At 55.7% G+C, this 19,398-nt stretch overlaps 2 protein-coding genes and 1 pseudogene across 9 annotated transcripts in view; 1 reads left to right on the forward strand and 2 right to left on the reverse strand.

Annotated features, from left to right (window-relative positions):
- Positions 1-475: 475 nt before the first annotated feature.
- LOC129492653 (SAGA-associated factor 29-like) lies at positions 476-4,774 on the reverse strand (annotated as a pseudogene).
- A 3,584-nt stretch (positions 4,775-8,358) lies between these two features.
- Positions 8,359-13,955, forward strand: SULT1A2 (sulfotransferase family 1A member 2). Of its 4 annotated transcripts, XM_055298315.2 has the most exons (8): positions 8,359-8,453; positions 9,499-9,650; positions 9,755-9,880; positions 9,966-10,063; positions 12,030-12,156; positions 12,252-12,346; positions 13,458-13,638; positions 13,760-13,955. In XM_055298315.2, the coding sequence occupies exons 2-8, from the start codon at positions 9,503-9,505 to the stop codon at positions 13,870-13,872; spliced, it is 888 nt and encodes a 295-aa protein (XP_055154290.1). In that variant the 5' UTR covers positions 8,359-8,453; positions 9,499-9,502; the 3' UTR covers positions 13,873-13,955. The 4 variants fall into 4 exon arrangements, with proteins under 4 accessions (XP_055154290.1, XP_055154291.1, XP_055154294.1 ...); XM_055298316.2 differs by lacking the exons at positions 8,359-8,453; positions 12,252-12,346 and having other exon boundaries at positions 9,503-9,650; positions 13,420-13,638; XM_055298319.2 differs by lacking the exons at positions 8,359-8,453; positions 12,030-12,156; positions 12,252-12,346 and having other exon boundaries at positions 9,503-9,650.
- The window catches only part of SGF29 (SAGA complex associated factor 29), a 44,390-nt gene continuing 36,456 nt past the window's right edge, over positions 11,465-19,398 (reverse strand). For 3 of the 5 annotated variants that reach the window (XM_055298313.2, XM_063612034.1, XM_063612033.1), the window contains exons 5-10: positions 16,719-16,783; positions 15,666-15,795; positions 15,449-15,595; positions 15,225-15,260; positions 14,956-15,118; positions 14,101-14,301 (exon numbers count right to left, since the gene is read on the reverse strand). In XM_055298313.2, the coding sequence (XP_055154288.1) occupies positions 14,185-14,301; positions 14,956-15,118; positions 15,225-15,260; positions 15,449-15,595; positions 15,666-15,795; positions 16,719-16,783 (658 nt within the window). In that variant the 3' untranslated portion in view covers positions 14,101-14,184. Of the gene's footprint in view, positions 11,705-14,100; positions 14,851-14,955; positions 15,119-15,224; positions 15,261-15,448; positions 15,596-15,665; positions 15,796-16,718; positions 16,784-19,398 lie in introns of those variants that run through there. The other 2 variants (XM_055298312.2, XM_055298314.2) reach the window with 2 other exon arrangements.

Here is a 19,398-nt window from a genome sequence, read left to right on the forward strand (position 1 = left end):
TACTCCGGAGGCTGAGGCAGGAGAATCGCTTGAACTGGTGGGGGAGAGGGCAGAGGTTGCAGTGAACCAAGATCGCCCCACTTCACTCCAGCCTAGGCATAAGAGTGAAACTCCATCTCGAAAAAATAATAATAATGAATAAAATAAAATAAATTATGATTCGGGATGGGCTCGGTGGCTTATGCCTCCAATCCCAGCACTTCAGCCTGGTGGATCATTTGAGGTCAGGAGTTGGAGACCAGCCTGGCCAACATGGTGAAGCCCCGTCTCTACTAAAAATACAAAAATTAGCTGGGCATGACGGTGTGTGCCTGTAGCAATCCCACCTACTCTGGAAGCTGAGGTGGGAGAATCTATTGAACCTGGGAGGTGGAGGTTTTAGTGAGCTGGGATCCCACCACTGCACTTCAGCCTGGGCGACAGAGCAAGACTCCATCTTAACAACAACAACAACAACACTATGATTTGTGTTCAATGCAGAGTCTCTATTCCAAGCCAAGAGAAACCCTGAGCTGAAAGAGTGATCGCCCACTGGGGCCAAATACGGCCACTTCCCCGCTCCAGCTCCTCAACTTGCCCTGTTTGGAGAGGGGAGAGGGTCTGGAGAAGTAAAACCCAGGAGACGAGTGGAGGGGGAATGTGTTTAATCCCAGCACGTCCTCTGCCGTCCTGCCCTGTGTCATTGGTGGATGGCGAGTCCGCCGGGCAGCATCACTTTCTTGGGTTCCTTACAAGCCACCACATAACTCTGGGCCACATTGAGCGGAGGGGAATAGCCGTCTGCATAGGAGGTGTCTTCAAACAGGACCGAGTAGTCATCCTGGAGCTGTGGGGCAGACAGACAGGAGGGGCTGCTCAGAGACCCCCAGGCCAGGACAGGCACCCCCTTCCCCAGCCTAGACCGCAGGAGCCTCTGGGCCGTGGACTCTCAGCCACTCCTATCATCCTTCACTCTGGGGTCAAGAAGTCTTGGCCCAGTTCCTGCTGCTACAGAGCTCTTTTCTCAGTGGCAGGAGGCCCAGGGCAGTGAATAGGGCGGGGAGAGGAAGGGGCGTTTACTCCCTTCCCAGTGGGGCCATAGCTGGAGGGTCTGCTGCCTTTCAGGGACTCTGTGTTCAGAGGACTGAGGGCAACCCAAAGGGCAGTAGGCAGGGATCCTGGCCTCAGGTGGCTTGTGTCCCATGTCACAAAGAGCACAAGGCGGTAGGAGCCCGGGGCTCAGGGCAGGAGCTTGCCATCTCAGAACTGGTTCTCCTGGGGCTGCAGAAGGGAAGCCGCTGACTTGGGGCTTGCCAAGGCTGCCAGGGCTGGCAAGGGGACAGTAGCCTTTGGGGCCGGAGTGGAAGAGGGAGGGCTGCTGGCAGGTCCCATTAGCTTGGGAGATGAGGACAAGGGGGACAAGGAAGAGGACCCCTAGCTTCTCTGATCAGCCTGTTCCTGGTGTCACCAATGACCTCTGCACCTCTCCCCTGGAGGCTGCTTTACCTGCTGTGGGGGTGCATGGATCAGGGCGTGGTAGTAGCAGGTGGTCTGGGGATACAGGGCCAACATGAGCTGCTCCTTCTGGAACAAGACCTTGGGGTCCATCTGGTGGTGGATCTTCCACTGAGGTCATGACTGCCAGCTCAGGGTGTGTCTCCTGGGGGTTGTGTCAATCTGTGTCTGGGGACACTCCTTCCCAGCTTGACAGCTGTTGTAATACCTGGGTTCTCGTCTTCTTGGTTTAAAATAAAGTAAGTAGGCAGGGCACGGTGGCTCACGCCTGTAATCCCAGCACTTTGAGAGGCTGAGGCAGGTGGATCCCCTGAGGTCAGGAATTCGAGACCAGCCTAGCCAACATGGCGAAACCCATCTCTACTAAAAATACATAATTAGCTGGGAATGTTGGCGCACACTTGTAATCCCAGTTACTCGAGAGGCTGAGGCAGGAGAATCATAGTGAGACGAGATCGCAACACTGCCCACCAGCTTGGATGACAGAGCAAGACTCGGTCTCAAAAAATAAATAAATAAATAAATAAGCAAAATAAAATAATTTAAACAAGAGACACACAGCAAAAGAAGTGCAGCATAGGGTAACTTATTGCAAAAGAAAAACTGTATTTTGAAAGTTAAGTGCAGAATAGACAATACACCTTGAGCGCATTCAGAACGGGCTGCTTGTCAGGGTGGGACAGTGTTGATACTGCAGGAAAAACTCCCTTTATGGGAGTCTTACACAACTGTTCATAATGGGTGGGAAGAAGCGTCACGAGTAAGCATGTTCTGGGTGGTCCTCTGGGTGCACATGGGCGTTTGCTATACATGCCTGTTCCTAGGACTCGTCTCATTAGCATTTTAAATCTCCACCCAGGGGTGTGGTTTTTACTATTAAAATGAGCAAAGGGTCAGTTTGAGGACAGGTAAAATCAAAATGCACATGTTCTCAAAAGGGAAAGTCCCTATTGAAGATAGCTTTGCTTGAGCTCAGTGACCAGGTGAATGCTGAGGCTTACTGCGTTGGCCGTGCGGTCACCAAGGTCACAGCATCCTGAGAAGGTGGTTGTCTCCTTGACTACCTATCCTGCCTCACCTGGGCTCCATGCCCTGCCCTGGCCCAAACAAGGACCCTCCACCTGTCTGATCAGCCTGTTCCTGACATCATCCATGGCCTCTCCCATGGAGGCTACTTTACCCACTATGAGGGCACGTGGATCAGGGCGCGGTAGAAGCAGGTGGTCTGCGGATACATGGTCAGCACGAGCTGCTCCTTCTGGAACAAGGCCTCAGGGTGTCTCGGGGTTGGCCTTCCACTGGGGCAGCGGGATGATCTGGTGCCAGCTCATGCTGTGTCTCCTGGTGGTTGAGGGTGTTGTGTCAGCCCGTGGCCGGGTGGGGATGCTCCTTCCCAGCTGTTAGGCTGCCCCCAGGCTCCATGACCTGCCCTGGCCTGGACACTCACTCTTTGCCTTCTTCATTGATGTCATCTACCTCATACCTGTGGACAAAAGGAGGAAAACGCTGGATGCAGCCAGGGGCACAATACCTGTGGGGGAGTGTGGAGGATGGGGGCGGGGCGAGGACCCAGTGCTCCCTGCACAGCCGGCCCCACCCATAGCATCCTCTAGGGAGCTTTTCTCCTGCTGTGCAGACAGGAAGCAGAGCGGCAGCCCAGGCAGGTGCAATGACCAGAGAACAGCCCCGGGGCTGGTGTCACTCACTTGTTGGTGGTGTGGCTGTAACTGACCACCTCGGCCAGGATCCACTGCTCGTCCCCATCCACGGCCTTCACCCAGGCAGCCACCTTGTTTCCAGGTCTGGCCAGGTAGTCCCCTGAGGCAGGGATGGCTCCACAGAGGGGTAGGGGCCTGTGAGTGTAACAAAGGGTCAGTCCCAGCCCCTGGGCACCCAGCCCCTCCCTCACAGCTGCTGCCCTCACTTGTCACCAGGCTTCCCGATCCACAGGGGCAGGGTCATGGCCGACTGCTGCAGCAGGGTCATCAGCACCCCTCTGCGCATGGTCTTCCGGGTGGCTACGAGTCATTGTAGAGACCCTCGATCTTGGCCGCTGTGGGAAGGAAGGGAGGCCTGAGGCCCCAGGGTCAGGTGCTGGCCCTGACCCCCTAGCATGCTGCACTGAGCTGTGGGAAGGAGCCCCAGGGAGCCTCGTGCTCCCAAGTGATCCTGAGGGCCCAGCAGGACTGTGACCCGATCGGCCAGGTGTCCTACAAGGGCTGTTGGGCTTAACTATAGATGAGTGAGAGGGCAGCACAGCTGGCACCCAGAGGGAGGAACCAGGGAGGGACAAAGCGGGTTCCAAGGTGCTGGTCAGGTTCTTTTCCTGATGTCGCTGCTGACCCAGAAGTGTATTTAATGAGAATTTCCTAAAATTCGAAGGATCCCGCAGGGCCCCTGAGAGGCGGAGGCGCTTCTTCTGCGTCTACCTGCTCTACTGCCTGAACCCCTGTCACCAGGGCCACGTCTTCGTGGGGTTCACTGTCAGCCCTGCTTGTCGGATACAGCAGCACAATGGGGGCCGCACAAAAGACAGGGTCCAGACGGGGCGCAGTCGCTCACGCCTGTAATCTCAGCACATTGGGAGGCCTTAACCGGTCGGATCACTTGAGGTCAGGTGTTCTTCGAGAACAGCCTGGCCAACATGGTGAAACCCCGTCTCTACTAGAAATACAAAAATTAGCCGGGCATGGTGGCACGTACCTGTAATTCCAGCTACTTGGGAGGCTGAGGCAGGAGAATCGCTTGAGCCCGGGCGGTCGCGGCAGTGGTTGCAGCGAGCTGAAAAGCGCCATTGCACTCCTGGTAAGACGGGGAGGGTCTCTGTGGCCAGAGGAAGGCTTCCTGGAGAAGGCGGACCCCGCGAGGCACAGGCCTTGATGAGAGGGACCCGCCAGGCCTGTGACAAGGGTGGGGCGTCTGGGGAGGGGACGAGGCCTGTCGCAGAGGAGGCACGTGACGGGGAGCCAGTGCTCTGGGAATCTCGGCGGTGGAACTCCGGGAAGGAGCGGGCTGGGGCGGGGTGATGATCCAGGCTGGAGTCCAGCGTAGGAGTCTTGGTGGGCACGCTGGGATCGGATGGAGCGCAGGAGGGAGAGGATGGGGGACAGGTGGGTGGGTACCTGGGCTGGAGGCAGGGCCTGAGGTGGACAGGTGCAGCGGGCGTGACTTCAGGCAGGGGCGGGGCCTGGGGCTCCGCTGAAGCCGGGAATGAGGACCTCGCTTTCGGGTGGGATTGGAGGGGACCCGCAGTGGAGAGCGGCGGGACTCCCAGGGACATTCCCGTTCTCCTCCCCAGGGAGATAGCGCTCATAGTGCACAGCTTCCCGTTAGCCGTGGCCGCCCTTCGAGTAAGGAAGAAGACCGGGCGGCCGCTAGTGGCCGGGGTTTAGGGTCCGACCCCTGCCCGGAGCCGCCCTGATGCCCCCCTGCCCTGCCGCGGTTGGAGTGGGCCTGGCACCCCGCTCTGGGCGCGCCTCCCTCTCCTGCTGGGCCCCGACCTCCTCCCACCGCACTGCACTGGCCACTGGCCTTCGGGCCTCCTCTGCCCCAGGACGCCGCGCAGGTCCCTTTGCTGACGCCAAGCCTGAGCCTGAGCCGGACCCTGGGACCTAGAGGCCTGTGCGCCCTGCGCGCCTGCGCGCTCCAGGTGAGGTCCGCCCCAGGCACGGAGGCTTGATTGTCCAGACGACTTCGGATCCAGCTGTTTGTTGAGGAATCAGGAAACGCCCTGACACTTTTGCGGCCCTGTCCCCATCTCCAAGATGGGATGATAGTAGCTCTGGCCATTCCTGAGCGCAGCAGGACCTGCCTTTTCCCTTTGACTGGAAGGTTCTTCTTTACACCTTCTGTCTTGATAACCTGCCACCTCCACGGGAAGGTCTTCCCTGGCTCCCAATTTAAAATTGCAGCTCTGAGAAGCCGGGCATGGTGGCACATGCCTGTAGTCCCAGCTACGGGGGAGGCCGAGGTGGGAGGATCGCCTGAGCCCAGGAGTTGGAGGCTGCAGTGAGCTATAATCACTCCACTGCACTACAGCCCGGGCAAAAGAGCAAGACCCTGTCTCTAAAAATATAAAATAAATTTGCACCTCTTGTGTACTTCCCCGTCTGCTCCTTTTCCTGAATACTTTATGTTACTCGCTTCATCTTTATGGCTCTCGTTAGTCTCTCCCACTCCAACCTTTGCACTAAACTGCCCAAGGGCCGCTCTTGTCACTGCTGTAGAACAAAGTCTTACACAGAGCTGATGGCCAAGAAATAGTTAATAAAATAATGGACGATGGGCGCCTTCTACTGAGCACCCGCTAATGGTGAGTGAGTAGAGGACTTTCCCTGTGGAGATTCAGTGCCCTGCTGGGTGCTGCTGAGCTGTGAGGAAGATCAGGTCTGGCTGCAGTGGTGAGGCTGTGAATCAATCAATCGCTGCTGAGGCTCACAGGACCTTCACCAGCTTAGTCCCAGGGTGGCAAGGATTTTAAACCCCCCACGTCCATTTCCTCGTCTGTAAGATGCAAATAAGAATCACCCCTGCCTCAAGGGATGGAGCTGTGTAACGCCCGGAACAGTGCCTGCTGCACAGAGGGGCTTGCTGCCAGCTCCCTCTCCCTCCTTGTCTCTTACCTGCCTGCTGCCTGGGACAGGATGAAGAGGGGCCTTTGTGTTGCCCCAACCCTAGCTGCCCCCTAAGGGCTCACCTGATCTGCCAGACGAGTTCCTTCAGGAAGAACCAGGGCAGCTTCTGCCCCTAGAGGTCCAATGCCCTAGGTGAGTGCAGTCCCCTGGCCCCAGCCTGGTCCAGCTCTGGGTAGAGGGTGCCCAGTTGTGCAATCCAGGCCGGGGCAGCCAAGTCCTGATCTTGGTATTCAGGGCTGAGCCTGGAGAGGGCTTGTGATGCCTGACTCTGTATCTCTCTCTGGCCCCATGCCTTGGTAGCTGTGAGATGTCACTGCTTTGGGTTACCTGATCTGGCTGTGCCAGATGGACACGAAGGAAATAGAAGACTCGGAATTAGAAGACGTGAGTGGGCTTTGGCCCCAGCCTCCTACCCTACTCCCTGCCCTGGGCTGCCTGTGACCAACCTTCTTGCCTCTGCAGGCACAGTGGACAGCCCTGCTGGAGACCTGATCCTCAGTGTCCTTAACACCCTCCAGATACCGGTGGCCTAGGAGAGGTCCTCAAAGACCGGTGGGATATCGACCTCGATCAGTATCCAGGCTGTTGACACCATTGCCAGAATGAATTTAAGGACAAGTCAGAAAGTCATGAATGTAGGGAGATTTCTTGCAGAGTAAAAGGACTCACTCAAGAAGGGGAATGTGGGGGTCCTCAAGAGAGTGTCTTATGCCCTACAAGGTTTGGGGCTGACCTTTATGGGCTTCTTTAACTAAAGAGGGGTATATTCATGAAGATTCCAGGAAAAGGTAAAGAGTTCTCAAGACCATGGTGCTACAATTTACACCCAAATACACGTGTTCCTGGAGCCGTCGTGGCACTGGTGGGTGTATGGTTTCATGTTACTGATCGTACAATGAGATCCTAGGTGAAACCTACATCAGATACAGCGCCATGTTGTGTCTGGTTGGTCGTAGCCAGCTTGGTCTTCATCCTATTTTTCAGGGACTTATTGGCCCTTAGCGCATGCAGCTATTTCAAGTTTCCTTTTTCTGCTCATGTGAAACTGCTGCCTGGGATTTTCTATTCTCTTGCTACCACTCTATTAATCTCACATTCTTGCCTCTTTACTGTGCCACCCCCTGCCATTCAGGCTGGTTTTCACTAGAGTGCAATACAAAGTCTGAGTCAAGGGGGCCTCCTGAAGGTTGCTGAGGGCAGGGGTGGTGGTAGTAGCCTGAGGACCTGCCAGTCACGGGGATTCCTCAGGGGCACAGAGGAGGGAAGAAGGGCCTGTGGCCCTAGCAGGGGAGCAGCCTCTCCTCTGCCTGGAAACCCCATGTCTCTCAGCTTTCCCCGCTTGCCTCTGAACTCACGCATTTCTTGGAAGGCTTGGGAGACTCACCTTTACCCAGATGGTTGTTTACCTGTCTCGTGCCCAGCTTGACCCTGGACTTTAAATAGTGAGGACAAAGAACGAGGAGGAGGGGGGGATGCCCTGCCTCCACGGGGCCCTGTGGCTTCCAAGCCTCAGCCTCCTCTGGCCTCTGTCTGTGGAGCCTTCTTCAAACCCATGGAAAGAAAAGTACCTGCCAGGGCCTGTGGTTCTTCTAGGATCTTCTATCGATGCTCTGTGAGATCCCCAGGGAGCCATGAAGCTGGGGCTGGCTCCCAAGGCAATAGGACTGCAGTGTCCTTGTTCTTTCTTGTTCTATGCATCCATGCTCTGCCCCACCCCTGCCCCTTCACTCTGCCCACACACATCATTGCAGACTGGCCTTGTGGTCAGAGCCTGGAGTGCATGGGCTGCTGGAGGCCTGTGGGCTGCACTGGGCCAAAACCCCTGGCACCTTCAAGACTGGCCTGGAGCCAGCAGGTAGGTGTCCTTTCCCGGGCCTGCCTATCCCATCTTTCTCCTCCAATCCCTCCCTCTCTTGCCTGGGTCAATTAGAGAAAGCTAGTATGTTGGAGTTCAGGGACAGGTCAGGAGCCCTGTGACAGTTCAAAAAAAAAAAAAAAAAAAAACCCCACAAAAACAACCCACCATTGGGCCCTTTCCACTTTCATTCTTCTGTTTTCTACACACCAAACCCAGTCGTGGCTTTGGAGATCACTTTAAGCTTGTCTCCAGCTGGCAAACTAAGAAGGGTAATGAAGAAGCTCCCCCACCCCCAACCCTACCCTTTCCTTCTGGAAGCAAATCCAAGTCCGGCCCTGGCTCCAGATCCCTCCCACACTGGACCTAGGAAACCCTCAGCACAGACAACACCCCTGCATTCCCACACAGCACCCACACTCAGCCACTGCGGGCCAGGAGGGCACAAGGCCAAGTTCCCGACAGCTCAGGTGAGTGACACACTGGAATGGCCCAGGGCGCCCTCACCCTGCTCAGCTTCTGGCTCCAACATTCCAGAAGCCGAGGCCTCTGCCATCCCTGCCCTTTCCCCATGGATATCCCATTTCAGACAACCCCGGCCGGCGTGAATCCCCCTCGCATCCTTTTTTTTTTCTTGGGAGGCCAGGTCTTGCTGTCACCCAGGCTGGAGTGCTGTGGGATCCTGGCCACTGTAGCCTTGAATTCCTGGGCTCAAGTGATTCTTCTGCCTCAGTAGCTAGGACTACTAGGACTACAGACCCTCACCATCCTGCCTGGATAGTTTTAAAAAACATTTTTAAAAGATTTTTAGAGATGGGGTCTTCCAATGCTGCCCAGATTGGTCTCTAACTTCTGGCCTCGGCCTCCCTAGGGTCTGGGATTACAGGCGGGAGCCACCCTGCCCAGGATCCTCCTTTTGCTGAGTCATCACAGTTTTGTTCATTCCCACACCAGGCGCTGGCCCCCAATACCAGCTCAGTTGCTCAATGGGCTGTGTTTGTCCTGAAGCACAGATGGACTGTGGCAGGGCAAGTGGATTACAGGCCTGGTCGGCCTAGGAGGTTTCCACATGTGAGGGGCCGTGGGGCTCAAGGAGGGGAGCATCGGGGAGAGGAGCCCACTGGGTGGAGGCTGGGGGGTCACAGCAGGAAATGGTGAGACAAAGGGCACTGGCTGGCAGGGAGACAGCACAGGCAGGCCCCAGAGCTTCCTCAGTGCAGCTGGACTCTCCTGGAGACCTTCACACACCCTCATATCTGGGCCTTGCCCCACGAGGGTGCTTTCACTGGTCTGAACCATGGCCCAGGCCCTGGGATTTTGAACAGCTCTGCAGGTGAATGAAAGGTGCGGCCAGGCTGGGGAACCACCACATTACAGCCTGACCTGGTTTTCAGCCCCAGCCCCGCCACTGACTGGCTTTGTGAGCGCGGGCAAGTCACTCAGCCTCCCTAGGCCTCAGTTCTTGCTGTTGTGATGGTGTTAAGGGAATGGGCCTGGCTCTGGCCCCTGATGCAGGAACATGGAGCTCATCCAGGACATCTCCCGCCCGCCACTGGAGTACGTGAAGGGGGTCCCACTCATCAAGTACTTTGCAGAGGCACTGGGGCCTTTGCAGAGCTTCCGGGCCCAGCCCGATGACCTGCTCATCAGCACCTACCCCAAGTCTGGTAGGTGAGGAGGGCCACCCACCCTCTCCCAGGCGGCAGTCCCCACCTTGGCCAGTGAGGTTGTGCCCTCAGCCTGCTCACCTCCTATCTCCTTTCCTCCCCAGGCACTACCTGGGTGAGCCAGATTCTGGACATGATCTACCAGGGTGGTGACCTGGAGAAGTGTCACCGAGCTCCCATCTTCATGCGGGTGCCCTTCCTTGAGTTCAAAGTCCCAGGGATTCCCTCAGGTGTGTGTGTCCTGGGGGCAAGGGGAGTGGAGGAAGACAGGGCTGGGGCTTCATCTCACCAGACCTTCCCTGACCCACTGCTCAGGGATGGAGACTCTGAAAGACACACCGGCCCCACGGCTCCTGAAGACACACCTGCCCCTGGCTCTGCTGCCCCAGACTCTGTTGGATCAGAAGGTCAAGGTGAGGCTGGACACAGTGTTTCACACCCGCAATCTCAGTACTTTGGGAGGCTGAGGTGGGAAGATCCCTTGAAGCCAGAAGTTGCAGATCGGTCTCTTCCAAAAAAAAAAAAAAAAATTAGCTATGCGTAGTGGTGTGTGCCTGTAGTAGCAGCTACTCAGGAAGCTCAGGTGGGAGGATCATCTGAGCCTAAGAGTTTAAGGCTACAGTGAGCTAGGATCACACCACTACACTCCAGACTGGGTGACAGAGAAACCTTGTCTCAAAAGAAGATGAAGAATAGAGTGTCCCACCGTGCGGTGGCTCACACCTGTAATTCCAGCACTTGAAGAGGCTGAGGCAGGCGGATCACCTGAGACTAGGAGTTTGAGACCAGCCTGGCCAACATGGCAAAACCCCATCTCTACTAAAAATACAAAAAAATTAACCGGGCGTGATGGCAGGCATCTATAATCCCAGCTACTTGGGAGGCCGAAGCAGGAGAACTGCTTGAAGCTGGGAGGCAGAGGTTGTAGTCAGCCGAGACCTCACCATTGCACTGCAGCCTGGGAAACAAGAGCAAAACTCTGCCTCAAAAAAAAAAAAAAAAAAAAAAAAAAAAAGTAGCAGGTGGCGGGGGGCTGGGCCTGTTGTGGCTCACGCCTATAATACCAGCACTTTGGGAGGTCGAGGTGGGCAGATCACCCGAGGTCAGGACTTTGAGATCAGCCTGGCCAACATGGAGAAACCCCATCTCTACTAAAAATACAAAAATTAGCCAGGCGTTGGGGCAGGTGCCTGTAATCCCAGCTACTTGGGAGGCTGAGGCAGGAGAATAGCTTGTACCTGGGAGGCGGTGGTTGCAGTGAGCCGAGATTGTGCCACTGCACTCCAGCCTGGGAGACACATCGAGACTTTGTTTCAAACAAAACAAATAAATATTAAAAAAGATTTGCTGGGCACGGTGGCAGGCGCCTGTAGTCCTAGCTACTCGGGAGGCTGAGGCAGGAGGATGGCGTGAACCCAGGAGGCGGAGCTTGCAGTAAGCTGAGATCACGCCACTGCAGTCCAGCCTGGGGGACAGCGAGACTCTGTCTCAAAAAAAAAAAAAAAAAAAGTTTGCCACCTGGGTGGCTCACTGCTGTAATGCCAGCACTTGGGAGGCCAAGGTGGGTGGAACGCATGAGCTCAGGAGTTCCAGACCAGCCCAGGAAACATGGGGAGACTCCATCTCTATAAAAAATGCAAATAATCAGCAGGGCATGGTGGCATGGCGCTGTAGTCCCAGCTACTCGAAAGTCTAAGGTTGGAGGATTGCTTGAGCCTGGGAGGTCAAGGTGGCAGTGAGTTATTATCACTCCAGTGCACTCCAACCTGGGCAACAGGAAAAAAGAAAGACCAAGGTCTTTTTTCTCTTTTTTTTTTGAGACATAGAGCCTCAAAAACACAAAACAAAACAAAACCCACAACAAAAAGAAAAAAGCAAAGGTCCAGGTGTGGGGCATGTGAATCCAGGGAAGGAGGCCCCGGCTCAGCCCAGCTTTGGTCCTGTTCTTCTGGGAAAGTCACCTCACTTCCTCCAGCCTTGTCTCATCTTCCGTGGGGGGGGACTGTCTGCCTCTTGCTCTGATGACCAAGAACATGAGACTCTTCAGTGTAGACCTAAGAAAGGTAGAGGGTGGGTCCTCACAGGCCCACAAAATTGGTGGTGGTGGGAACACACCTGGTGGAGCATGCCTTGCTCCAGATCGGGGTGTGACGCATTGATGCGGATTATATTACTACAGAATATGATGGTCTCAGGGACCAGGCAGGACTTTGGCTTCTGAGCAGGGTTCAGATCCCAGCTTGGCCCTGCCTGTGCCGTGAGATCTCAGGCAAGTCAGCCTCTAAGCCTCAGGTTCCTCCTTTGCCAATCCAAGAGATGAGCTGGCCTGGGGCAGGCTGTGTGGTGATGGTGCTGGGGTGGAGTCTTCTGCTCCTGCAGGTGGTCTATGTTGCCCGCAATGCAAAAGATGTGGCGGTTTCCTACTACCACTTCTACCACATGGCCAAGGTGTACCCTCACCCTGGGACCTGGGACAGCTTCCTGGAGAAGTTCATGGCTGGAGAAGGTGGGTTTGACGGGAGGAAGGAAGGTGTGGAGCTGAGGGGTGGTGGCTATAATGCACAGCAACCCTGTGTTGGCGCCCCCTGCCTGCTTCTCCAGTGTCCTACGGGAGCTGGTACCAGCACGTGCAAGAGTGGTGGGAGCTGAGCCGCACCTATCCTGTTCTCTACCTCTTCTATGAAGACATGAAGGAGGTGAGACCGCCTTTGATGCTTCTCTCCATGTGACACCTGGGGGCAGGCACCTCACAGGGACCCGCCAAGGCCACCCAGCCACCTCCCTGGGGGGCCCCCACAGCAGGCCCAGATTCCCCATCCTGAATCCCTGGCCCAGGCCCCACTGCAGCCCCACATGGCAGCAGGCTCTGCACAGCTCTCATCTCCTGTGCCTGAGTCAGCTGCATGGGTGGCTACAGATCAGCTACTTTTTTTTGAGACAAAGTCTTGCTCTGTTGTCCAGGATGGTATGCAGTGGTGTGATCTCAGCTCAGTGTAACCGCCCCCCGCCCCGCCCAAGTTCAAGTGATTCTCCTGCCTCAGCCTCCTGAGTAGCTGAGATTCCAGATGCACACTACCATGCCTGGGTAATTTTTGTGTTTTTTTTTTTTTTTTTTGAGACGGAGTCTCGCTCTGTCACCCAGGTTGGAGTGCAGTGGCGCAATCTCGGCTCACTGCAAGCTCCGCCTCCCGGGTTCACGCCATTCTCCTGCCTCAGCCTCTCCGAGTAGCTGGGACTACAGGCGCCCGCCACCATGCCCGGCTAATTTTTTTTTGTATTTTTAGTAGAGACGGGGTTTCACTGTGGTCTCGATCTCCTGACCTTGTGATCCGCCCGCCTCGGCCTCCCAAAGTGCTGGGATTACAAGCGTGAGCCACCGCGCCCGGCAATTTTTGTGTTTTGCCATGTTGGCCAGGTTGCTCTCCATCTCCTGAGCTCAGGTGATCCGCCTGCCTCAGCCTCCCAAAGTGTTGGGATTACAGGCCTGAACCACGGCCCCTTGCCATGGATAAGCTATCTATTCCAATTGCTTTTCCCTGCCAACGGTTATGCCACCCAGGGCCACAGTCATGGAAGAAGACCATCCCAGTCCTTTCCCATAGGAGCCAAGCCCAGCTCATGATGGGATCACAGGGCAGAGAGCAAGTCATTTTACCCCAGGGACTGGGGTCCTGGGGGTCGAGGAGCTGGCTCTATGGGTTTTCAAGTGGAAGTGGCCAGTTCCCCTCTGAAGTTAGAGAAGGGGACCCCTTTTATTTTCTTGAATCAGCAATCCTAGCCTCCACTGAGGAGCCCTCTGCTGCTCAGAACCCCAAAAGGGAGATTCGGAAGATCCTGGAGTTTGTGGGGCGCTCTCTGCCAGAGGAGACCGTGGACCTCATGGTTCAGCACACGTCGTTCAAGGAGATGAAGAAGAACCCTATGACCAACTACACCACCGTCCGCCGGGAGTTCATGGACCATACCATCTCCCCCTTCATGAGGAAAGGTGGGCGCCGGCCAGCACGGAGGTTGGGGCAGGTGGGAGCAGCAGCTGGAGCCTCCCCATAGGCACTCGGGGCCGCCTCTGGGATGAGACTCCAGCTTTGCTCCCTGCCTTCTTCCTCCAGGCATGGCTGGGGACTGGAAAACCACTTTCACCGTGGCGCAGAATGAGCGCTTCGATGTGGACTATGCGGAGAAGATGGCAGGCTGCAGCCTCAGCTTCCGCTCTGAGCTGTGAGAGGGGCTCCTGGGGTCACTGCAGAGAGTGTGTGAATCAAGCCTGACCAAGCGGCTCAAGAATAAAGTATGATTTGTGTTCAATGCAGAGTCTCTATTCCAAGCCAAGAGAAACCCCGAGCTGAAAGAGTGATCGCCCACTGGGGCCAAATACGGCCACTTCCCCGCTCCAGCTCCTCAACTTGCCCTGTTTGGAGAGGGTCTGGAGAAGTAAAACCCAGGAGACGAGTGGAGGGGGAATGTGTTTAATCCCAGCACGTCCTCTGCCGTCCTGCCCTGTGTCGTTGGGGGATGGCGAGCCCGCCGGGCAGCATCACTTTTTCTTGGGTTCCTTACAAGCCACCACGTACCTCTGAGCCACATTGAGTGGAGGGGAATAGCCGTCTGCATAGGAGGTGTCTTCAAACAGGACCGAGTAGTCATCCTGGGGCTGTGGGGCAGGCAGACAGGAGGGGCTGCTCAGAGACCCCCAGGCCAGGACAGGCACCCCCTTCCCCCAGCCTAGACCGCAGGAGCCTCTGGGCCGTGGACTCTCAGCCACTCCTATCATCCTTCACTCTGGGGTCAAGAAGTCTTGGCCCAGTCCCTGCTGCTACAGAGCTCTTTTTTCAGTGGCTGGAGACCCAAGGCAGGGAATAGGCGGGGAGAGGTAGGGGCGCTGACTCCTTTCCTAGTGGGGCCATAGCTGGAGGGTCTGCTGCCTTTCAATGACTCTTTGTTGAGAGGACTGAGGGCAACCCAGAGGGCAGCAGACAGGGATCCTGGCCTCAGGTGGCTTGTGTCCCATGTCACAAAGAGCACAAGGTGCTAGGAGCCCGGGGCTCAGGGCAGGAGCTTCCCATCTCGGAGCTGGTTCTCCTGGGGCTGGAAGCCGCTGACTTGGGGCTTGCCAAGGCTGCCAGGGCTGGCAAAGGGATGGTGGCCTTTGGGGCTGGAGTGGAAGAGGGAGGGCAGCTGGTGGGTCCTGTCAGCTTGGAGCCTGTGAGATGAGGACAAAGGAAAGGAGTGGGGAGAGGACCCCTCATCTGTCTGATCAGCCTGTTCCTGCCATCACCCATGGCCTCTCCCATGGAGGCTGCTTTACCCGCTGTGGGGGCGCATGGATCAGGGCGCGGTAGAAGCAGGTGGTTTGGGGATACAGGGCCAGCACAAGCTGCTCCTTCTGGAACAAGGCCTCGGGGTCCGTCTCCGGGTTGGCCTTCCACTGGGGCAGTGGGATGACACGGCGCCGGCTCAGGGTGTGTCTCCTGGGGGAAGAGGGGCTTATATCAACCTGTGGCCGGGTGCGGATGCTCCTTCTCAGCTGTTAGGCTGCCCCCAGGCTCCATACCCTGCCCTGGCCTGGACACTCACTCTTTGCCTTCTTCATCGATGTCATCTACCTCATACCTGCAGACAAAAGGAGGAAAATGCTGGATGCAGCCAGGGGCGCAGTCCATGTTGGGGAGTGAGGATGGGGGAGGACCTGGTGCTCCCTGCACAGCCAGTCTCTGGGGAGCACCCTCTGCGGAGCTTTTCTCCCGCAGCCCAGGCAAGTTCGGTGACCAGAGAGCAGCCCCGGGGCTGGTGTCACTCACTTGTTGGTGGCATGGCTGTAACTGACCACCTCGGCCAGGATCCACTGCTCGTCCCCATCCACGGCCTTCACCCGGGCAGCCACCTTGTCTCCAGGTCTGGCCACGTAGTCTCCGGAGGCGGGAATGGCCCCACAGAGGGGTGGTGGCCTGTGAGTGGAACAAAGGGTCAGTCCCAGCCCCTGGGCACCAGCCCCTCCCTCACAGCTGCTGCCCTCACTTGTCACCAGGCTTCCCGATCCACAGGGGCAGGGTCATGGCCGACTGCTGCAGCAGGGTCATCAGCACCCCTCTGCGCATGGTCTTCCGGGGTGGCTCCGAGTCATTGTAGAGACCCGCGATCTTGGCCGCTGTGGGAAGGAAGGGAGGCCTGAGTCCCCAGGGACAGGTGCTGGCCCTGACCCCCCAGCATGCTGCACTGAGCTGCTGGAGGAGCACCTGGGAGCCCCCAGTTCCCGAGTGAGCCCAAGGGCCCAGCCCGACTGTGACCCCATCGGCCATGTGTCAACACCTATAGGGGCTGCTGGGTTTAACTACAGTTGGGTGAGACGGCAGCACAGCGGGGACCCAGGGGGAGGAACCAGAAGAAAGAAAGCGGGTTCCGAGGTGCCGTTCAGGCTGTGTTTGCTGATCTGAATGCTGGTTACAGAAGTGTGTTCAGTTAGTGAATATTTCATTGAAATCTGCACTTACGTGTACTTTTCTTCTATTAATATACATTGTAATTCAACAGAAAGTTAAAAAAAACAAAAATTAAATGTGCACCTCCAACCTCCTCAGGCACAGCTGGACACCCCACTTGACTTCACACAGAACCAACATGGCTGCGTGGGGACGCTGACCTGCCAAGATTCTGCCCACCATGGGACTGTTGGGAGGGCAGACAGGTAGGAGAGCCTAACGCAGGCTGAAGGGGTCTGGAAGGCTGGCTTTATGACACACAGCGTCTGGCTCTGCAATAACCAGCCAGGGCAAGAGATGGGCATGGGCCATGGCAGGAAGGAGCGGGTGACTGGCCCAGGCCCCGGAAGGGGCAGGAGATGAGGGGCCAGGGCGGGATGATCTCTGGCTGCTGAGGGAGAACTGGGACCCCTGCCTCTGGGCGCTGGGAATGATCTCCTGTCCCTTCTCAGTGGCAGAGCCAGTCTGCCAGAGCCTCCATGGGAGGATCCCAGCAGGCAGTGGCCGCAGGCCCCCACGGAAGGGTGAATGCTGCCCGCAGGGCCTCCCTTGTCCCAGCAAAGGACCTCCCAGCACGTCCTCTCCCACTCACCAATCCGCCTCTCCTCCAACAGAGACTTGATTTCCGCGATCTTGTCCAGAGCTTTCCGAAGGATGCTGAGGGTGGGGAGAAGAGACAAAGAGGCTTTGGTTAATGCACATAGCATAGACTTCTCTTCCATTTTTTATGTTTTGGGTCTCGCTACATTGCCCAGGCTGGTCCTGGGCTCCAGCAGTCCCTACAGTAGCCTCCTGTGCAGGTGGAATGACAGGTGTATGCAGCTTCCTGTTCTGGTCAAGGTGGGCTGGGTTATTCAGATCAACCTCACGGTGAAAACTAGAAATCTGCCCGCGTGTGGTGGTTCACGCCTGTAATCACAGCACTTTGGGAGGCCGAGGAGGGTGGATCACCTGAGGTCAGGAGTTCAAGACCAGCCTGACCAACATGGCGAAACCCTGTCTGTACTAAAAATACGAAACTTAGCCAGGTGTGGTGGCGAGCGTCTGTAACTGTAATCCCACCTACTTGGGAGGCTGAGGCAAGAGAATCGCTTGAAACTGGGAGGCAGAGGTTGCAGTGAGCCGAGATCGTGTCATTGCACTCCAATCTGGGCAAAAAGAACGAAACTCCATCTCCAAAAAAAAAAAAAAAAAGAAAACTAGAAATCTTCAGTATGTGTTTCTTAGTCTTAAGAACATAAAAAACAAGGTAGTAGAAAGCAGCAGGCCAAAAACTAAGAGAACACAGGATCCCAGAGAGGAAAGGACACAGGCAAGCTGCCTTTGGCAAACCCTGCAGAAAGGCTGCTGGAACCTCCCGAAATGAGGAGAGGGGGACTCAGGTCTGCCCGAGGGTCATGCAAAAGGAGGGGAGACTCTGGCGAGAGGTGCTGGCCCAGAGCAGAACTGGGTGGAAGGAACTCATCCTTTCTGAAAGGCTGTACCCAAAGACAGACCCCTACATGGCCTTGCAGCCCCAGGAAGCCTCTGTGAAGTTAGTTCATGGGGATTCCAGGGTGGCAGGAACCCAAAGAACCCAGCAGAAGCAAACACAGAACTTGGCTGGAATCAGGCTCCTTCATCCTAAATCTCAGGGAATCTTCCCAAAGAGCAGCGGGGCTGGGTGTGGTGGCTCACGCCTGTAATCTCCGCACTTTAGGAGGCTGAGGCAAGGCAGGAGGATCACTTGAGGTCAGGAGTTCATAGCCTGGCCAACATAGAGAAACTCCTTCTCTACTAAAAATACAAAAATTAGCCCAGCGTGGTGGTGGGCTTCTGTAATCACAGTTACTTGGGAGGCTGAGGCAAGAGAATCACTTGAACCTTGGGGGCAGAGCTTGCAGTGAGCCGAGATCGTGCCACTGCACTCCAGCCTGGGTGACAGAGCAAAACTCAGTTTCAAAAAAAGTATATATTTCCACAGTAGTCAGCAGCACAAACTCCACTTTGGGTCATTTTATTTTCCTCCAATACCACGGCAAACCCCAGTCCATTCCTCTGGCAAGCCTTTCTGAATGATCTGGAGTTCTAAAGACCTTTGTGTGGCAGGAGGGAGATGCACAGGAACTGGGCGTGATGCAGCATCTCAGGAGGTGTCTGGGGGCGCCCCAGGGCATGTGACTCATGGACCTCCCCAGGCCAGGGCCAGAAGATGGAGGTAGGCCAAGGGCAGCCAAACCAACGCAGGGACAGGGAACAGCTTGCCTGCTGCATACGATGCAGGGATGGCCCAGCCAGTGCCACCTCAGGCTGTGAGCACTGGGACCCCAGAAAGCAGAGAAGGAGCAAGAGCCACAGGGCCAAAGGGAACTCTGAGAGTCTCATCACTGCTGCCAGGCCTGTGTAGAGGATACAGTTTTATATAGCCTGTCCTAAACTGTCTTCTGTGACGTGTTACTGAAGTGGCTTTCAAATCTTGGTGGGCATCAGAATCTCCTGGGGGAAGTTTAAAAAATCTCAATTGTTTCATGCACAAATCATAAATGGATGCTAAAACTAGTGTGTTTGATATGAATGGGATAGTTACAGTCTCAAAAGTATCTCCCCACAAGACACTTATTAATTATGCAATGGAGGCCAGGTGCAGAGGCTCACACCTGTAATCCCAGCACTTTGGGAGGCCGAGGTGGGTGGATCGCTTGAGCTGAGGAGTTCAAGACCAGCCTGGACAACATGGCGAAACCCCATCTCTACAAAAAATACAAAAATTAGGCGGGGTGGTGGCATGCGCCTATAGTCCCAGCTACTCAGGAGGCTGAGGCAGGAGGATCACTTGAGCCCAGGAGTTTGAGGCTGCAGTGAGCCATGATCATGCCACTCCACTCCAGCCTGGATGACAGAGTGAGACCCTGTCTTAATCAATCAACAATCAGTCAATCAATCACATAATGGAAAATAGCAGTAATCTGATACAAGAGAAACGTGGAAAATACCACTTTAACCAATGGCACAGACAGCATCCTGTGCCGTCTAATATGACCCACCAGAGACATCTCTTCTGTGCCAAAAGTGTAAAGCCTAAATCCTACTAGTGAGGAAATGTCAGATAGTTAATACCAATGTTGGAGCTCCACCCCAAATAAACAGAGCCTCTAGGCACAGCCAGACTTCAGAACCAGTGTGTTCTCAAAGGAGAGGAATGTAATGTTCAAGTTCCTAAAGTTACTGCAGTTCCACTGTAGAGATTCAAGGAAACAGTGTTTTTTTGTTTTTTTTTTTTTTTGAGACGGAGT

This window comes from Symphalangus syndactylus, chromosome 11 (genome assembly GCF_028878055.3).
Source record: "Symphalangus syndactylus isolate Jambi chromosome 11, NHGRI_mSymSyn1-v2.1_pri, whole genome shotgun sequence".
Classification (NCBI taxonomy): domain Eukaryota; kingdom Metazoa; phylum Chordata; class Mammalia; order Primates; family Hylobatidae; genus Symphalangus; species Symphalangus syndactylus.